We start from the raw sequence: 20,982 nt of genomic DNA on the forward strand, positions 1-20,982 counted from the left end.
GTAGTTGAAGAAGCCAAGTACACATCCCCACCTTCATCTGAGGTGGTTTTCACTTCTGCAGAAGGAGCATCATCAGATCCCTTTCCTTTGTCAAGAGCTTTAGATTTACAGTCCCTTTTGCAGTGCCCTTCCTTTCTGCATTTCCAGCAAACCACCTTTATTGGTTTTCCTGGATATTTAGATCTCCCTCTAGATTTAGATCCCCCACTCGATGAATTATTTTTTTTTCTATTCTAGGACCGTCCTCGTACAGACAACGCATCGCCATTCTGGCTCTCTATATTTTTCCATCTCATCTCCTCCGTTAGCAAGGATGAGACTATTTCATCAAACTGCAAAGTAGTTGCATTGCTACCTATTGCAATAATCAGACTATCCCATGAATCTAGTAGAGAACACAACAAACTGATGCACTTATCTTCATCTAAAATTTTAATATCAATAGACAATAATTGACTTACCACAATACTAAATGCGTTTAGATGCTTTGTCACCGAGTCTCCATCTTTCATCCTTTGGTTATACAGCTTTTTCCGTAAGAATAGTTTATTCACTGGAGACTTAGATTGGTACAAAGTCCCTAACTTGTCCCACAAAGCCTTCGCTGTAGCTTCCCCTGATACATTCAACAATACTGAATATAAGACACATAATCGTATTGTGCTCTTTTCTTTGGATCCAACATCTTCCATTCTTCATCAGATAATCTCGTTGGTTTAGTACCTGGATCTACCGTGTGTTGGCATTATGATTCAAGTGTTGTCCTTGATGGCAACTTACTCAGAAGTATGACACAAGTATTTTCCTTGAATGGCAACTCACTCAGATGTCATATCATAGTGCAGCAGGTCAAGAAAAAGATATACGAAGGTTGACCGTGATGAAAGTGTGTATACACGCGGGTTAGCGGAGCAAAATGCGCGTATACGTACACACGTAGGTTCGCTGAAGGAAAGGCACGTACATGTCGAAAACCATGGTTTTGGTCCATGGTATTTGGTCTGAAGTATCGACCCCTGGTATTGGGTCCAAGGTATTGATTCTACATGGTTTTGGACCATGGTATTGAGAGAAGCATAAACCTATATAAGGAGAAGATCATTAGGCCAAGAGGAAGGTGTGCATGTGAGGAATATCTGATGAAGTGTAAGATCTAGATGTTGGTTATGGGTTGGTGATGCCTTGCTTGATCTGAACCAAGGAGGCACTCATGTGAAGGATGATGAACGATGGATCGGGATCTTAAGGCTTGGAATGATTATCATTATATGGTTTGATTATGGGTAGACTAGATCTATTGACTCATGTTTATTGTATGAATATCATAATATGGGTATGACTGATGTTTGGAACAGCTGCAATGTTATGAGTTAGAATTTGAAGATCTGCACGCGGGTTGTCTTTGGTAAAAGTGTGTATACACGTAGGTTGGGTTCGTCCGAGTAGCATATATAGTATGAAGTATCATATTTGAAGTTGCAGTTGGATCTGGTTGTTGTTGCAGAGTTATGTTGTATGTTCTGTGTTCTGGTGACTGTGTTGTTGACAGGGTTTCAGTATTGGGTGATTCAAAGATTGATGATGCAGGTGTAGTTGATGATGGTATTGCAATGGTGATTGTTTTATGGATCCAGTATGAAAATGTATGAAACATGGTCCTTGGAAGATCGTAAACTTCAGAAGGCAGGCACCTACATACTGGTAAACATATCGGCCAGTACAAGAGCCAGGGGGTTGTAGCTCCCTTCCAGGAGTAGCTAGAAAATGAGTGAAGGATGGAGCCTTCAGTAGGCCAGCGCCTACGTACTAGTAAATGGATCGGCTAGTACAAGAGCTAAGAGGGTTGTAGCCCTCTACAGGTTGCAGCTTGCGTACTGGTAAAGGACTGCACCTGTACATTGTAAAGAAGTTTCTTATTAAAGGAAGATAGAAACAAATTGTAGGAGGTGGTTTTCACCCACATTGGGTTTCCACCTTATATCATGGTGTTCATGTGTGCTCTTTATGTGTGATGATCTGTTCTGTTTACTATTCATATGGTTAATAACGTTCTGATGCATTCACTGAAGATGAACTAACTGAATCATAAAGATTACTGGATGTACACTAGTTGGTTTTAACACAGTCGCGTATATACGCAGATATCCTTAACTGAAGTAGCGTATATGAATCATAATATATAAATGAAAAAGTTTTATTGATTTGATAATACTGATTCACCCCCCCCCCTCTCATTATTATTTCCAACAATTGGTTTCAGAGCAGGTCCTTTGGTAGAAGCTTGATCGCTTGAAGGAGATCCATAGAACAATGGGAAAGAAAGCGCGTCAAAAGAAGAAGACAGCTCAAAGGAACAATGACAGCCTGCTATTGAATGGAAGCAAGTATTCAGATCCTGAATCACCTCAGATTGAAGATGGACAAGAAAATGAAGCATCAGACAAAATCATAGATCAACAAGATCTACCTAGCAAAAGGGAGAGTGCCCTCAAAGAAGAAATTATCAGCTTAAAAGCTCAGCTGGAATGTGCCTCCAGAGTACGACAAATGCTGCAGGTGCTAAATGAAGAGCAAGAAAATGAGATTCTCAAACTAAGGCAACAAGTGGAAGAAGGAAGAAAGTCTGAAGAAACTTTGACGAAGCAATGTCTGGAAAAGGAAGAACAACATCAAGTTGAGGTAAATATCTTGAAAGGTAAATTAGAAGAAAAAGATAAACTATTATGATTTCAAGATAGTACTAAGATCTTGGATGATATTCTTAGTAGTCAAAGGTCACCTGCTATCAAAACTGGTCTTGGTTTTTATGAATCTGCTAAAGGTGAATCTAGCTCACAAGGTGAGGCAAGGAACTCTAATGAGAAATCAAAAATGATCAACAAGGAGATGAGAAGACAACCCCATCAACAGCCAAGGAAAGGAATTCCTCAAAGAAAATCCTTTGCTCCTAACTTTGGAAGTGATAGACGATTATTTCCTCCAATGAATAATGTTGAATGTTATGTATGTCATAATCTTGGACATGTTGCAGCCAGATGCAGAAGTAGAATGGTTCAAGACCGTCAAACAGAAAGATCATCACGTTCCAAGTTCTTTAAGGGATATTGTTTTTCTTGCAATATGTTTGGTCACAAAGCCATTGACTGTTTTAGGAGGAATATGAAACATGTAAGATGTTATGCATGCAACAAGCCTGGACATATAGCAAAAGAATGCAGGAGAAGATTGTGGACACCAAACCAAAAGAAGAAAACATCATCACAATTGAAGATATGGAAGAAAAAGGAAGTACAACCAGAAAGATGTGGCATAGCAGAGTACACAAACATGACAGATTTAGAGGAAGCTGGAAGTGTGGAACATCAGTGTTCTAAATCTCATACGCATGTTTCATGAAGACAAGTCGCGTATATACGTGAGTTATATGCTACACAGTTGCGTAGATGATGTTCTGAAGAAAGGCAGCAGCAGTACAGAAGTCTGATTCAGTCACTATTTTGATGATGGCATGGCACAGGTTCAGGGGGAGCATATACTTCAAATAATGCATTGTTGGCATTATGGTTAGAAGTCTTTGGTGATGATGCTTATTGACATATCTTGCTTGACCAAAAGAATGAATTGCAGGTTACAAGTCTGGATGCAAATGACAGATGCTTATGTGCAGATCATACATGGTGTATGTTAGATGTTGGTCTTGATTAGATTGCTGGTCTTTGTTTTGTTACCCCACTATGCATGGGATGGATAATGTAATGGTTCTTGTTGTTGATTCATGTATAAACATTTGGTATATCCCCACTTGGTCGGGTGGATGAGTCAAAATGGTGTATTCCTACTTGATTGGGAGATTGATGTATGTATAGAGTCATGTTATGCTTTTGCAGACCTTGCATGTGCTCAGGGGGAGCATGGACGGATTACAAAGGGGGAGCTCAATCAGAGATTTCAGCAGGTACTCAGGGGGAGTATGGACAGCAGATGGAGATCAAGAAGAGAATATCTTGGTCCGCCCTTTGCCCTTGATGTCAAAGGGGGAGAGTGACTTGGTGTGGTTGTTGCCATCAAGTCCAAAGGGGGAGATTGTTGGCATTATGATTTAAGTGTTGTCCTTGATGGCAACTTACTCAGAAGTATGATACAAGTATTTTCCTTGAATGGAAACTCACTCAGATGTCAAATCATAGTGCAGCAGGTCAAGAAAAAGATATACGCAGGTTGACCGTGATGAAAGTGCGTATACACGCGGGTTAGCGGAGAAAAATGCACGTATACGTACACACGCAGGTTCGCTGAAGGAAAGGCGCGTACATGTCGGAAACCATGGTTTTGGTCCGTGGTATTTGGTCCATGGTATTTGGTCCAAAGTATCGACCCCTGGTATTGGGTCCAAGGTATTGGTTCTACATGGTTTTGGACCATGGTATTGAGAGAAGCCTAAACCTATATAAGGAGAAGATCATTAGGCCAAGAGGAAGGTGTGCATGTGAGGAATATCTGATGAAGTGTAAGATCTAGATGCTGGTTATGGGTTGGTGATGCCTTGCTTGATCTGAACCAAGGAGGCACTCATGTGAAGGATGATGAACGATGGATCGGGATCTTAAGGCTTGGAATGATTATCATTATATGGTTTGATTATGGATAGACTAGATATATTGATGCATGTTTATTGTATGAATATCATGATATGGGTATGACTAATGTTTGGAACAGCTGCAATGTTATGAGTTAGAATTTGCAGATCTGTACGCGGGTTGTCTTTGGTAAAAGCGCGTATACACACAGGTTGGGTTCGTCCGAGTAGCATATACAGTATGAAGTATGATATTTGAAGTTGCAGTTGGATCTGGTTGTTGTTGCAGAGTTATGTTGTCTGTTCTGTGTTCTAGTGACTGTGTTGTTGACAGGGTTTTAGTATTGGGTGATTCAGAGATTGATGATGTAGGTGTAGTTGATGATGGTATTGCAATGGTGATTGTTTTATGGATCCAGTATGAAAATGTATGAAACGTGGTCCCTGGAAGATCGTAAAGTTCAGTAGGCAGGCACCTACATACTGGTAAACATATCGGCCAGTACAAGAGTCAGGGGGTTGTAGCTCCCTTCCAGGAGCAGGTGGAAAACGAGTGAAGGTTGGTGCCTTCAGTAGGCCAGCGCCTAGGTAATAGTAAATGGATCGGCTAGTACAAGAGCTAAGAGGGTTGTAGCCCTCTGCAGGTTGCAGCCTGTGTACTGGTAAAGGACTGCACCAGTATATTGTAAAAGAAGTTTCTTATTAAAGGAAGATAGAAACAAATTGCAGCAGGTGGTTTTCACCCACATTGGGTTTCCACCTTATATCATGGTGTTCATGTGTGCTCTTTATGTGTGATGATCTATTCTATTTACTGTTCATATGGTTAATAACGTTCTAATGCATTCACTGAAGATGAACTAACTAAATCATAAAGATTACTGGATGTACGCTATTTTCTTTTAACACAGTCGCGTATATACGTGGATATCCTTAACTGAAGTAGTGTATATGAATCAGAATATGAAAATGAGAAAGTTTTATTGATTTGATAATACTGATTCACCCCCCCTCTCAGTATTATTTCTAACACTGTAATCCACTAATCTTTATCCACCAAAAGATCCTCCATCTTGAGTTTCCACAACTCAAAACTCTGATAATTAAATTTCTCGATCTCTATCTTTCCACTGCTCGCCATCTTCTTTCACCTCCAGAATTGATCCCACAGATCGCCCACTGAACAGGGTCTACCATAGGCCCAAGCAAAACCCCTCAGCAACAAAGGCATCCCCTTGAAGCCAAAACAGCTCTGATACCAAATGTACATTTTAACCTCATACAGAAATTACCTGCATACGAATTATAAAACACAAAAAATAAACAATGCGAGAGCATAACACATAAAACACATATACACAGATATTTTCCCCTGGATCCCAAAACCGGGACTACGAACTTGATTTTTCATTATGTTCCTTTCAATGTTACAATACATCTTTATACATGTCGAAGCATCCAATACCATGGACCAAAAACCATCGTGTCAAAAACCATGGTCCGAAAACCATTGCGTCCAAAACCATGTGTGAAAACCATGCACAAAACCATAGGTAGGTCCGCCCAACCTAATATAGGGTCCAATTTTTTTTTTGCCCAGGGCACTACCCCATTCCCTACAGAGGAGGACTACCTGCCCACCTCAAACCCCCTATGAACCCCCCACTGCGCAATCGGTGCAATGAAGGGGGGCCTTCGCCTCCCCTCTAACCCACTGGTTAACTACGTAGGCTAGTTGTGGAAAGAATATAACACAACCCAACAATCATTTCTCCCATCATATTTTTCTATTAATCGAACCTTTGGGTAACCAAATCATATTCTCATCATCTCTCTGTATACATGCCAGACATCAAAGCTATCTTTGTGCGTACCCCACCATCTTGCAGGCATAATGCGCAACGCCAAATCCAAGGCCTGGAAGTGATTCTTCTCTGGAACTTCTCTTTCAAATACATCCAAAACTTTATTAACATCAGTCAAACCATCACAACAGGGCAGATTTCTTACCTCTGAAAATACACAACACAATGATTTAGTCATCATATTACAGTGCAACGTAGGCACTGTGTAATTGATTCTGCCAGTGTTCTAATTCCTCACCTGAATCCTAAGTGCAGGAACTTTCGTGGTCCCATGCAATACGTCTATCAGCTATCATCTTCACCCAACCTTGATCTCACATCTTTATGTTATAAATCTGGTCCAATTCATTGTCACTTTCATAATCGCGGACCGGTTCAATATAGCGCAGTCCTTCTACAGGGTCCAGGGCTACTACTATGCGGAGTGATTTATTGTCAAATGTCATCTTCCACTTCTTTAAATTGATTACCCCGTTCATGTCGGTGGCCCAATCGATCCAAAGGAGTGCAGGGTAGGGATTGATGTCATCCACAATCTTTATCACTTCAAAATCAACCAACGCATTCGTGCCTTCAATATCAACTGTCACTCCTTGAAATCTTCCCATGGGAATGATCTTCTGTTTATTTTCCATCCTTAGCTGAATCGGAGACCGTTGTAATGTAGGTCTCCCCATTCTTTCCCACATCTATTGAGGAAAAACATTCGCATCGGACCCCAGATCCAGAATAACTTGATCCATCTCATATTCTCCTATCTGTGTAGTGAGCCTCATCTCACACCATGTCCTTGCCTTGTGCTTACCAATCTTCCTGACCATGCACAGTCCGTCAAGAGCATTTTCTTTTCTGGCACACTTATTTATCAGCTCTTGTAATCCTTTTACAGCCTTTCTATCACACAGTAGCTTCATACAGGTCTCCAAGAAAGTAGTAAGCATAGAAGGGTCCATCTCTTCAGCTGACTTCTCCTAGATTCTTGAGCTAGAGCCCTCAACGAAGCTTTTATTGTCTTCCATAAACATTTCCCTCATGCTCTCCAGATCAAACCCAACCTCCTTTTCTGGAGCTTTACAGACTCACTCACTTTATTTAGGTTGCTTTCCCTTATCTTTGCCAGTCGTCACCCCACTTCGCAGCAAAATATTACATTAGGATCCCTGTCACGAGGGTCAACCCTCATCATCTGTAGGTTCTAAGTCGGCTACTGAGGTTGTGCCCCTTTTTCATGTATCTTAGCTAGTAATACAGGGTAATATTCTATCGCATGGTCAAACTGAGTATAATATCGGCATGATAGACATGTCGGGTTCATGCATTCTCATGCGTAGTGTCCCAGTCCCCCATAGTTGTAGAAAATAACCTGTCCTCGACCCCTACTAGGTCCTCCTCCACCTCGGCCTTGTCCGTGCCCCTGATATCCTCCTCGCGCTCCCCCTACGCCGTGATTCAATGGCTGAGTTTCTGCCTGTACTCTATATGCGGGTGTTCTATCCAACATTAGCTCATAGCTATGGCAATTATGCTCATCATGCCCCACCGCTTGACAGAAGTTGTAGAAGAGTTGTTGTGGTGTCTGTACAAATTTCTGCAGCAAGTGACAATTGTTTGTCACATGTTTTCTAGCCACCTGACAAATAGCATACCACATTGCAGGCCCTGTGCTCGGCCCTACTTGAGCTTCCAGCCTCAGACACATTATCCCTCCTGCTACAACATAATTCGTGAAGACCGAATGGTGATCTTTTTCATGCCCCTGACTTTTCCATTTCAGGCACCAAACTTCTTCGTGCACCTCTGGTCGAACTGCTCTATCTTTCTTTAGACTCTAAAATTCTAGGCACAGGTTTTGCAACTACAAATGAATCTGTTGAACCCCCAAATTAACATCTTGCATCAGTGTCTCATGCAATCTCATCGCAATATCCAGGGCTTCCACCTAGGTCCCAATCTTTTGTTGTGATAGAGCAACCCTTAAATGAGGCAGGAGCGAAGCCATGAACCATTCGCAGTGCTTCCCATTCATAAGATTCATGTTAGATTCGCAAATCCTACATTTCAATCTCTCATCTAGGTCCTAGGGTGTCTCCCCAAGCTTCATCATGATCTCCTTGAATCCCACAATTGATTGTGGTTCAAACTTAGGTCTATTGAATTCCTTATTCAGTGCAGTTGGAATATCTACCAATGCAGCCGTTGGGTTATCAGTGCAGTACTTAATGTACCATGTTAGTGCGTGTTCCTGCAAATTAGTAACCAATGTTGCTTTCTTCATCTGATCATCTATAATACCGTGATCTTCCCATACAGCCTTCGCGATGAACCAAAATTGGTCTGGGTCCTCATCTCCCAAGCCCTTGAACACAGGAAATTTTACTGAATTCCCCATATTGAAAGGTGGCGGAAGTGTGGGCGAAGGTGTATGTAGCGGAGGTGAAGATGGAGGTGGTGTGGGTGGATGGGGTATTCGCAAGAAACCTTTTCTTATCAACTGAACAACACTCTGTGGAGAAGACCGTGCTGCTTTCTCGTCGTCACTCAGAGGAGGTCCAATCACTGGGCTATATTCAAGGCCGGTTTTCCATCTATCCTTAAAAATCTTTCCACTTTTCTTAGCTCCAAACATCAAGGTAGCTTCATAACTCACTTGTCCCACAAGAGCATATTAATCCAAGTATTTAAAGACCTTAAATACTTACCTCGCGGTCCTTTGAAGAAGCAGTGCTCTGCTTCGCTATAACTGACTGAAGTATCAACCACTAACTCTGTCTCAAATCCTCCTATGATATGATTGAGCCAGTGATCGACAGCGTGTGCGATATTATCTTTAGAGGCTTCCAATATCCATACTAACTCCGAGGTCCACACTATCAGACCGTAAAGCCTCCACCTTCCTTGGCCATCCTCCAATTTAGTGATCCACTCATATAATTCAACTATGAATAAATAAAAGAATATTTCATGTATCTCTGTGTACAAATATTGTCCAACCACTATTCTTTTGTCAATAGCGGATTCATGTTCTCTTGTGTCACGAATTTGTGGATCTTTCTATCTAACCAGACTTCAATTTCCTTCTTAGTTAGATTCCAGTGATGCGACATCGCACATCTCTTTATGCAGACCCTGGTCCCAGAAACGGACCCTTTGTTGGGTTAGGGGGCCCTGACCCAGGTTCAGCATTAATTAGCCAAGCAAATCCCTACACTACTGGACATTTCGGCATCAATCCAAGGAGCGTAGACTTAAGTCTCACTTGAAGCAGTATGGGGGGATGCAAGAACCAAGTTTCCGCACCCGGAGATGGTAGTGTTGTCATTTTATACCCTAAACCTTCCTTCACATAGATCGATGAGCCTTTTAGGGCTTATTGATATACTTCTCGTATTCGCCTTCTAGACCTTCGTGAAGGTCTACGACCATCTCTTGTGGACCCTAAAAAGGTGATTTATCTACTTACGTGCTTCTGTAATCAATCTTACTCCTGTATTTTCCCAGATTGGCTTAAGTCTCTGATAAATTCAACAATCATTAAGATCTTCTTCGCGTAAAAATATATTATTACTTGCGTTCAGATAAAAATGTAGAACATATAGATTCGTGCATCAATATAGCATTAAATCATAAACCCAATATACATCATAATATAATCACATTCATTCATAACAGAAGTAAATGGATCAACACAGGCATTTCCAAAGTAATATTCCTTTATTAATGCTTCAGATCTTCTTTACAGACTCTAACTACCCTGCGCACTCAGCTGCAGTGGTCTGCACACTCAGCTGCAGACTTCTACCCTAGGCCTCTGTGCACACAGCTACAGAGCCTTCCTTCTACTCTAAGACTCTTCACTCTTAGCTCTTATTGACCCATTACAACTTCTCCAAACCTTAGATAGTATGCCTTAGACTCTTCTAAGACTTTTCTTTTTATACATACCCATGGTCCGCAGACCATGGGTAGATCTTCTAAATCTGACACAACTTACATAATAGAAGGCTAGAAACCCTTTATGACACTTTACATCTCTGCGCTCTGCGACCACAAATTTTGGAGACTTTACACTTTTCATACAAGAATTTGGGCTTTATAGCCCCAAAACTTGGGCTTTTAACCCCAAAATTGACTCTAGGGGACCCTATCCCAACACTACGAAAAAATACATAAGATGGTGGATGATGTTGGATGGTATATTTATTTTTTAGTTACTTGTTTTCCCTCCAAATCACAAGGATCACTATATGAGGTTAATTTTTTGTTTAATTGAGTGGGTACTAGTAGACTAGTCAACTAGAAACCTCAACCCAATTATGGGACTATATGAATAGTGTGGCCAACTAATTTTCAAGTGCGTTGCAAAGAAAGACTGTATTTTTTTGATCTTTTATGCTCTACATACCTATGGACTAAAGCCTTTAAAATAAAAAAATCAACCTTGTGTCAAATTATTTGTTTCAATTCCTCTTCACCTTGCTCCAATTATAGGACTATATGAATATTGTGGCTAACTACACTCAAATTGGGATGAATCATTTCAAATGAAAAATTCCAGCTTGTGTAGAATTCTTTGTTTCAATTTATCTTCTCCTTAAAATAAGCCATTTTATTTTTAACTTTTTACTAGACTAACTCTAATGGTTATTTTATTGAAGTGGGTTCCTTCAATGGGAAGGAAGCTACAAAATTATACTATTAGGTGCCTAGCTAGAAAAAATATGCTTATAGCAATGTTAAGCACAATGCATATCTTTTGGCATAATTTTACTTTCAATACTTAGTGGCTAAGCCTTGTGTTTCTTTGTTATGCTTTTACCCATTTTGTCACAAGATTTTCTTCCCTTTCCATTTATATTGGAGTTACTAGCTTTGTACCTAATCAACTCAAGATCTTTCCCTCCCATTTTCTTAGGTCCTATCCATTGTGCTTGTCCTCATGTTTCCTTAGTTGTGACCTGGTGAGTGATTTGGGTAGCCAATCTCTCCAACTCTTTTATCGACAAATGAGCATTGAAGCATTCCCTACTATAATATTTTTTACTTTGGTCAGTTAGTAAAAAAAAAAGAACACATACATTAGTTTATTCAAAATTCAACTATTTTCATAACTAAAACATTTCAATGAGACAAATTTCAACAACAATATTGTTTCTAGGGTAAAATTTGGACTATTTTGTTGCTCGACAAGGAAAAGAGGATATACCTAAGGTGTTTGAGAAATGTGTTATGTTGACTTTGCCTTCTGCAATGTTAAGAAAGAACTATATCTTAGGTTTATTATTGCCTATCTTGTATGTTTATGTAACTTAATTTTATAGGTAGATATAAATAGCACTTCGAGAAAAAAGATGAAAAATGATAACAAACTTGAATTGAATATTGAATAGCCATATCAAAATGGGATTTGATGGTTAATAGTGAGAATTATAGGAAATAAATATGTTGAATGGCCATATCAAAATATATTTTGATGTTTACTATTGAGAATTATAGGAATCAATATATATGTTAGCGACAACTTATTGAAATATTGAACGATGTGTATACTTTCCTTGGTTTGTAGCTCCATAGTTTTCTAATGTATGTTTTATGATGTGCATATGCAGCTTGAAAACCTTGTTTTGAATGCTGCCAGCCGATTTCAGTATACCCCAGAAAAAGATAAAAGACAATTAGTAAGTGTAATTCATATGTAATTGTGGCTTTTATTGTTTATTTCTACGAAGGCAAATGATGTTTTAAGCATACAACATTCCTAAATCCTTTCTTTTCATCCTTGTAGCGTATGGATGGAGATAATGTTTTCAATATCAAAGGCAAGCACACCCCACTAGATATGCTCAAACGTTGGACGGTAAGTATGTATATGTTTTATTTTCTGTTTTTATTAATGATTGATGGTGATACTGTGTGTTTATATGTTTTTAAATTATTTAGTTACTTTGTTCTTTCCCTATCCTAGGTTTCCACAAGAGTATTAACAGCTGCACACAAGTCATAGTAGTTATCCTCATCATACGAAGGAGATGACGTCTTCGAGATCCCAACCAAGAATGCCTCATTAGAAACCCTAAAGGTGGAGGGTAAGTTATTAGTCCTTGCCTCACCAAGGACTATAGAACTCATCTTGCATTCAAATTCACTTGACTCTCAATTACTTTGTGGCTTTTTAGTATTTTTAACCAAGTTCTTTGGAAAATGCAGAATATTTGCATTTTTCTGTAAATTCAAAAATATTTTTCTATTTTGTCAATGGGGTCTTGGATAGATGGTGATTGGGTGCTATGTTAAGGGACTCCTTGATTTGAAGTCGCTGGTTCAATTACTCACCCCGATCAAGGTGATATATTAGACATGATGAAGATGTAGTCCTGCCAAGCTGACAAAAAAAACATATTCTGCTAATTTTTTAAAATATATTTCTAATTTTCAATTGGTTGATTGAGACTCAATGTGACATAATTCCCTAGGTGGATGGAGTTTTAATTTCGATATTTTTTAGTTTCTAACAAATAATTTTTTAAGTGAAAATTAGATTAATCTAGTAAATGGTTATTATGTCAGTGAGTTCTCTAACATTGACACTCACACAATGCTTTTAGAATGTATTTTACGTAAGCAAGGGGGAGCGGGGTGGGGGTGTAGATTTTGTGGGTGAGTGCTCATACACTGACATTGACACTAACACTAAAAAAGATCTCCTATTGTGTTTACCTCTTATTTCATTTTAAACTTTTATACATTCAGTTGTGTGGGAGAATAGGTGCATGGAGCCATGAATCTATGCGGAATGAAGGATGTGCAAAAAAGGGGGTATGTGCGGGAGAATGAGAGTGTAGAGGGAAACTTTTTTGGATACACACAATTATATTGGATTTAAGCATAAATGTATTATCCAATATTAAGTGAATTGTGTTTTTAATGTGTTTGAGAAAGAATTATTGTGTGGGAGAACGAGTGTGCAGAGGAAGGAACAAAAACTTTCATTTGCTATGTTTTGTGTCTTTCTGTAAATTTCCCCTTGCATATTTGTTCCAAATACCTCTTAAAATTAAATATTAATCAATTAATTAGCACTTTTGGCTTATTAAAGTTTGGGGCATGAAAATTTTGGTTTACGAGTATCTTATGTGTGAAATAAGGGTGGGAAGTTAACTCTCTACAATATTATGTCGACATGGGATCATTTTATTTGATATTAGGATGTAAAGGAGTTGTGGAAAAACTTCTTTGTCGATGATCCAATGTGCAATTTTCAAAACTATGTTTGACGACTTTTATCGTTTAAAAATTCTATCAAAATAGAAACAATGAATCTTGCTATTCATGGTTCTCGACATTAGGGGACTTTTGAGGTCTAAAATGGGCCCCCCAAGGAAATTATAAAATAATATTTGAAATAATAAAATAATATTAGATTACATCATCAAATTTTAGAGGGAAAAAAGAAAAAAAAACATTTTTTCAATTCGCATTTTCAACTTATTTCCTTATGAATTTATTCAAATTTCGATTAGAAACTCTCGTTGGATACAAAATTTGATTCCTCATCCAAGGAGTACCCATATTGCATAATTTTGATGGACCCTACTACACGAAAAATGAGAAATGCATGAAAAACGTGATTGCAATCATTTTTTCATGTATTTCTCATTTTTCATGTAGCAGGGTCCGTCGAAAGTATGCAACATGGGTACTCCTTGGATGAGGAATTAAAATTTGCATCCAATGATTACTCCAACTTGAAATTTGAGTAAAACCTCAGGGTGATAAGTTGAAAATACGAGTTGAAAAAGTAGTTTTATTATTTTATTATTTTATAATATTTTTGTTTTATTACTCCAAAAATGGTGAATCATCCCCCATGGTTGACATCATCATCTTGAATCCTATTGGTTCTTATAAATTTTATTTTCGTTGTACATTTTTCTTAGGAGGCCCATTTTAGACCTCAAAATTCCCCTAATATATATTATGTCCATTTGTGATCTCACGTTTGTGAATTAAATACATATTATCCAATATTAAATGAAGTTTATTTTTAATGTGTGCGAGTAAGAAGTGTTGTGTGGGAGAATGGGTGTGTTAGGAAAGAAACATAAACTTTCTTCCACAATGTTCTGTATCTCCATATACATTCTTGTGGACCTTCATGTCGCACAACAATACATATTAATAAATTAATTAGTGTTTTTCGCTTATTAAAGTTTGAGGCATGAAAATTTTGGGTTATGTGTATATTAGGTGTGAAATAAGGGTGGGTGATTAACTTCCCCACTGCTATGTCGACATGGGCTCGTTTTATTTCAGCTTCTTGAGTACTATGTGTATTTTTGATTTCACACTCATCAATTAAATAGTTATAATTATCCAATATTAAATGAAGTGGCTTTTTTTTTTTGCTGAGGCAAATGACGGACCTTCTTTTGCATTAATTAACCAATAGTTTACAATATGAACAAAAATCTTCCCGTTGCTGAGAAGACAAGAAAACTAAGGACAAGCCCAAGGGCAAGCCAATAAGTTGAACAAAGAACAACTAAAAAACTGGCGGAAGAGCCCATTAATCTGGGCCGTTCAATCCACAAGCAGATCGATGGCCGAGGATGAAAACGCTCTAACAAGACCTCCAAAGATTAGCGGGACTAAACCTCAAAGCTGCACAGAGAAACAAGACCGTTGATTAACCTATATTGCATCCAATGGTGAGGATTAATATCGCACCAGACAAAAAGACCCCGCGATAGTGAGCGGGGAAGGGCGGTTTCCAAACCACCGTCCTGCCACATGGTGGAGTCTGATTGTGATCGCTCCAAAAAAGAGAATACCACTTCCCGAGTAAAAGCAGTGCGATCGGATGAAAACTGCCGGTGAAGCAATTTATCCCTCCGAACCCCAAAAAAACGAAAAAACCCTGCTGTTAGGAGACCCAGGATTCCTTCTGCGCTAACTGTATCTCCACGCCTGAACCTGCAATCTATTACGGAAAAGGAGCACTCCATTAAAGAAGGAATTGTGGTTACCATTACACTCACTGAGAATAGCAGAGAAAATCGCCTCACAATATTCTATTACTCATTCCCTCCTCTGCAAGCCTAGAAATCATAAATTTCCTTGTCCTCAGCGGCTTGAGCCTCACAAATAGCTTTTATCCTGCTAGGAGGCATCTCCTACCAATTCATGTATATTCTGCACTCAGAATTAATCACTCCTTGGTTGGCCAGTAGATCTACAAGTTTGTTGGCCTTCCTCCGAACATGATTGAAGCTAATGGTTCAAAGGCATTAGAGATGTTTATGGATTCTCTGGTACACTTGTATAAGTCTCCATTGTTTGGAGACCCTTTCAGGCGTTGTTCCATAGTTGATTTTCTTAACTGCATTTATGGAAATCTCTGAGTCTGCTTCTATGAGAACATTTGAGCTGTGATTGAGTTTAAGCAACTCCAGACAATGTTCCAATGCCATTAATTCAGCCATATTGTTGGTGGCTTTGCCTAAATGGTAGTGGAAAGTGAAAATTATTTTTCCTTTTTCGTCTCTTAACGCACCTCCATAACCTGCTATTCTTGGGTTGCTTTTTGAAGCCCCATCAATGTTGCATTTCAGATACCCTTTTGGTGGAGGATGCCAGAAATCCTTTTCCCTTTCCAACACTCTTACTTTTTTGCTAAGACCCTGGAGTATGATCTCATGAATTCCCAGCTGCTTGAGAGTTCTCAATTCGCTCGCAGTGGGGGGATTCGAGGGGTAACTGTGCATAGTGGTAGAGACAGTCTCTCTAATCTGTTTTAAGATTAATTCCATCAAGAAAATGGTAGTAGTTTTTTCATCCTTGAAAATTCTTTTATTCCTTTCCTTCCAAACATTCCAGATGATGAAGCTTAGTGTCAATGTCCAGGAAAAATTGAGGATTTCATTCTCTGAAAAAAAAATTCTCCACTTATTCAAGGTATTACTGATGCTACCTTTATCTTTGTCTATCTATTGAAAAATGATGTTGAAAGAATCCCACAGCCAGTTGATATAGGTACAGTTGTTGAGAATATGTTCTGTTGTTTCCTCTTGAGCCTCACATAATGGGCATCTAGAGGGCCCCATAACTCCCCTCTTTTGAATGTTATCCCAAGTTAATATTTTTTTGTGATGAACTAACCACATAAACAGTTTGATCTTCATCCATCCTTGATGGCTCCAGAGTTTTTGCCAGGACTTTGCCGAAACGCAGGGATCTAGGTTAAGGGAAGTTCTTTTAGCTTCATGGATGTTAAAGATGCCTTCTTTGTTTTGTCCCCATCTTAACTGATCCTGCCCATCTGTGACCCAGATCTTTCTCTGTTCTAAAATTTTCATAATTTCTTCTATTTTGGACTTTGTGGTGCCTACCCCTCTGCATTCTATTCTCCTCCAGCTTCTCCATTTCTCAGTGTCATGAGAAAGATTCCAGAGATCCCTTACTTTTATTAGTCCTTGGGAATCAGTTTCCTGCTTGATGCTCATAAAGTCCTCCCTTAACAACATTGGTTCTTGTTGCCATTTGTCTTCCGAGAAGAGAGCTTGTTCACTCGCTCTGATTTCCCATAAGCTGTTGTTCTGAACTAGGCTTTTGTTATCCCAGGCTTTGTTCTAGATATGAGAGCCTTTTATGTTCCCTGACATTCTAATGAGATCACTTGTTTACCAGGAGCTGGCATACTTTTCTTTCCACGTTTTAGCCCATTGCGCCTTTGGTTCTTTAACCCATCTCCACCAGAGTTTGGCTCCTAGAACATTACTTGGAATCTCTTGATCGTCTAAGCCTAGGCCTCCATGACTTTTGGGTTTACAGATTTTATCCCAAGAAACGAGGGCCCATTTCTTTTTTGTCTCCTCCTTTCCCCAGAGGAAGTCTCTCTGAATGTTCCTGAGTTGCTGTAAAACCCATTTGGGGGCTGGCAGGGTTGATAGAAAGAAAATGGGGATGGATTGGAGAACTGCCTTCGTTAAAACCAACCTGCCAGCCAGGTTCAGCACTCTATAAGTCCATTTTTGATCTTGTCTTGCATCTTGTTGAGCATTGGTTCCCAGATACTTTTGCGCATAGGCTTATCTGTAAGGGGGATTCCCAAATACTTTGACGGGAGGACGTTCCTTTGGAAGCCCAGAATTCTGGAGATGTTCCTTTGAATAGCAATGTTAGTGTTAAAGAAATTTTTTTTTGATTTGGAGAGATTGACTTCCATACCTGAAGCCAAGGCGAAGTCATTTAAGATTTTTTTGTACGTTGTAGCTTACTTGACCGTGGGGATACCCTGCAAAATGGTGTCATCCACAAATTGCTGATGAGTCAGGGCTTGGCCATTCTCCACTAATTGAAGGCCCTTAATCTTACGTAAAACTTTAGCAGTTTTAATGGTTCGGCCTAATCCTTCCATCATGAGGATGAAAAGGAAGGGAGAGAGTGGATCTCCTTGTCTGAGGCCTCTAGAAGGAGTGAAGATCTCCGAGGGCGCTTCATTCACCAGGATTGAAAAGTTGGGTGAAGTAACCAAAGCCATAACCCATCTGATCCAGTCATGATCAAACCCAAACGCATAAAGGACCTTTCTGATGTAAATCTAGTTCACCTTGTCATACGCTTTTGCTATGTCTAATTGCATGATCATACCAGCCTACTTTTTGTTGGTGAGAGAGTGAAAAACCTCGTGGGCCTAAATAATATTATCCAGGATTTGCCTTCCTTCCACATAACTAGACTGTTCCCCAGAAATCAAAGAGGGCAAAAGAGGTTTGAGTCTGTTGGCCAGGATCTTAGAAATGATTTTGTAAACAACATTGCATAAAGCTATTGGTCTGAACTTATCAAGAGACAGGGCAGAGTCCTGTTTGGGGATCAGGGAGATAAAAGAGGTGTTGAGGGCTTTCAGAATAGATTTTCTTCTTCTGGATTCCTCAACCACATCCAAAATATCATGTTTGACAACATTCCAGCAGGCTTTGAAAAAGTCCACATTAAAACCATCTGGCCCTGGAGCTTTTCCATTTTGCATCTCTTTGATCACCGTACTAACCTCTTCTTCAGTTACTGGTTTGTTCAGGTTAAAGTTATCTTCTCTAAACACCATCTTGGGAATATTCTTTATAAATTCCTTGATGTTATGGTCTCTCTCTATATTATTTTCCTTTGTGATGCCTCTGAAATGCTGAACCATCACAGCTTTGATATTCTCATGAGTGGTCTGAATCTCCCCATGTTCATTCAATATTGAGGAGATTCTATTGTGTCTTCTATTGGCTAAGGTGGAATGGTGGAAAAACCTAGTGTTCCATTCACCTTCTTTGAGCCATTGAACTCTGGACTTTTGTCTCCAAAAAATTTCCTCCTGTTTGCATAAATTTTCCCAATCTAGGTTGAGTTTTTCAGCTTGCTCACTTTTGGATTTATCAAAACCTTCTGCTATCATTGCTTGGTTTAGTTCCTGCATTTTGATCTCTACTGATTTTTTGTTTGCAAAAATGTTGCCAAAATCCTTCTTGTTCCATTCTTTGAGTTTGATTTTTATGTGCTTTAGCTTTTTATGGAGGAGGAACATTTTGGAGCCCTGAATTTGCAGATCTTCAGACAACCATTCCTCGATGTTGCTAATAAAATCTAGGTGGGAGAGCCAGATATTTTCAAATCTGAAGGGTCTATTCGTGGGAGCATCAATTCCCTTGATTTCTAATTGAATTGGCCAGTGGTCAGAGCCTCCAAATGGTAGAACACTTGCCGATATTTCTGAATTCGTGAGCATCAACTTCTCGGAGATCAAAAATCTGTCTAACTTAGATGCAACCTGTGCATTACCTCCTCTTTTGTTATTCCAAGTAAAAATACCATTTTGCATTTCAGAGTCAACCATCTTCATGTCTTTTGTGAAAGAATTGAATTCTACTGAATCTCTACTGAGGATTCTGGTGCCTCCTTTTTTTTCTGAAAGAGATTTAATCATATTAAAATCTCCTCCAATGACCCAAGGGATTTCTTTATGTCTGCTTCTGAGATCTACCAGGGAGTTCAGAAATCTAAGCTTCTCATCTATTTTCTGTGGACCATAGACATTTGTAACCAGGAAGGTGTCAGACATCCCCATTGGCTGAATGATAGCTGATAAGTAATTTCTCGTTGCCTCTGCATCTACAATGATTACTTTTTGGGGGTTCCAGAGAGTAAGAATGCCCCCTGCTGTGTTTTCTGCTTTAACTTCTAGAAACTCAAATTTACTGAGCCATTTGCTATGGATTTGTTTTATCTTCTGAATGGAGCATTTTGTTTCTTGAATGAAGATTATGTCCGGCATTGCTAGTTTCATTCTGTTACTTAGCATTCTCTGTTTTCTTTTACTACCTAGACCTCTGCTATTCCATGAGATGAACTTCATAATTAATGATTTGTAAAGGAGTAACTAGTTAGATCTTTCATCTTACCTGAGTCTATCATTAGCTTTTCACACTTCATCAGGAGCTCATTTTGCTTTTTTTGCCTCTCTTCTTTCTTGGATTTCTGGTGGCTAATACTAGATTTAATTTCATTGTTTTCACCCCTCGGTGCTCCTGTTTGTGGATGTTCTTACCTTTCTCCTGTTCTTGTTCTTGAGTTTTCCATAAAAACAACTGCTGAATTTTGTTGCATTCATCTTGGGGCAGAGAATCTATTCCTCCTTTGGTACCTTGCATCAGGAATCCTTCCAGATCCAAGTTTTCCTCGTCAAGGATTTCTTGTAGTTCATGCTCTTCCAAATCTATTTCACTTTGAGTCATTTCCTGGTCCATTTACATCTTTGTTTCACATCTCATTGCTTCTTTTGGAGAGTCCATGGTCTGAGAAAGATTTACGTCCTCTTTCTTTTCTTTTTCTTTTGCATCTTCCTCCAGATCTTGATTTTCTCTTGTGATTTCTTCAGTCTCTTCTAGCACATTAAAATTATTTTGACTGCCTTTTTTCCCCTCAGTATGTTGTTGTTTTGATCCCTTTTTTCCTCCCCTTCCTTTATTGGCCACTTTCTGAAAGCTTTCGGTGTCCTTCATTGTATTGAGTTTTTCTTTGTTATCTTCTTTGCTGATAGGGCAGTCTCTTAGTCACTGCCCATGTTTGTGGCATTTTCGACATCTGAAGGGTATATGCTCATAGTCAACAGCCTGTACCCACTCTTCATCCAGAACTTCCAGTATAACTTAGTCCGGAAGTGCTCCTAATAGATCCATTTCCACACAGATTCTAGCAAAGGAGGTATATTTGCCCCTTTTTATGGCTTTCGAAGCTTTGATATAGCATCCTAGTTTATTACCAATGGAAGCCAATGATTTAGTTTGCCAATAATCAAGAGGAAGAGAGTAGAGCCTTACCCACATAGGAACCGAAGTGAAAGTCTCCCTCTCTGGAACAAAGTTCATTATCCAAGGTCTCATAAAGAGACCTGATGCAGCAAAAAAATTAGGGTCCTCCTTCGAATACTCTATCTTTGTCTTCGATATTGGAGAACACAACTATGAAGAATCCTTTTGACCCCAGATGTAGGTCAAT

The 20,982-nt window shown here is 39.2% G+C and overlaps 1 protein-coding gene across 1 annotated transcript in view; it reads left to right on the top strand.

Moving 5' to 3' along the window:
- Positions 1-20,982, top strand: part of LOC149241495 (calcium-transporting ATPase 8, plasma membrane-type-like) — a 650,446-nt gene that overhangs the window by 236,376 nt on the left and 393,088 nt on the right. Inside the window, exons 2-3 of the mRNA XM_089367532.1 lie at positions 12,048-12,116; positions 12,224-12,295. Of these exons, the coding sequence (XP_089223658.1) occupies positions 12,227-12,295 (69 nt within the window). The 5' untranslated portion in view covers positions 12,048-12,116; positions 12,224-12,226. The remainder of the gene's footprint in view (positions 1-12,047; positions 12,117-12,223; positions 12,296-20,982) is intronic.

This window comes from Pinus tabuliformis, chromosome 8 (genome assembly GCF_031772625.1).
Source record: "Pinus tabuliformis cultivar Carrire ecotype Pingquan chromosome 8, CPIR1, whole genome shotgun sequence".
Taxonomy (NCBI): domain Eukaryota; kingdom Viridiplantae; phylum Streptophyta; class Pinopsida; order Pinales; family Pinaceae; genus Pinus; species Pinus tabuliformis.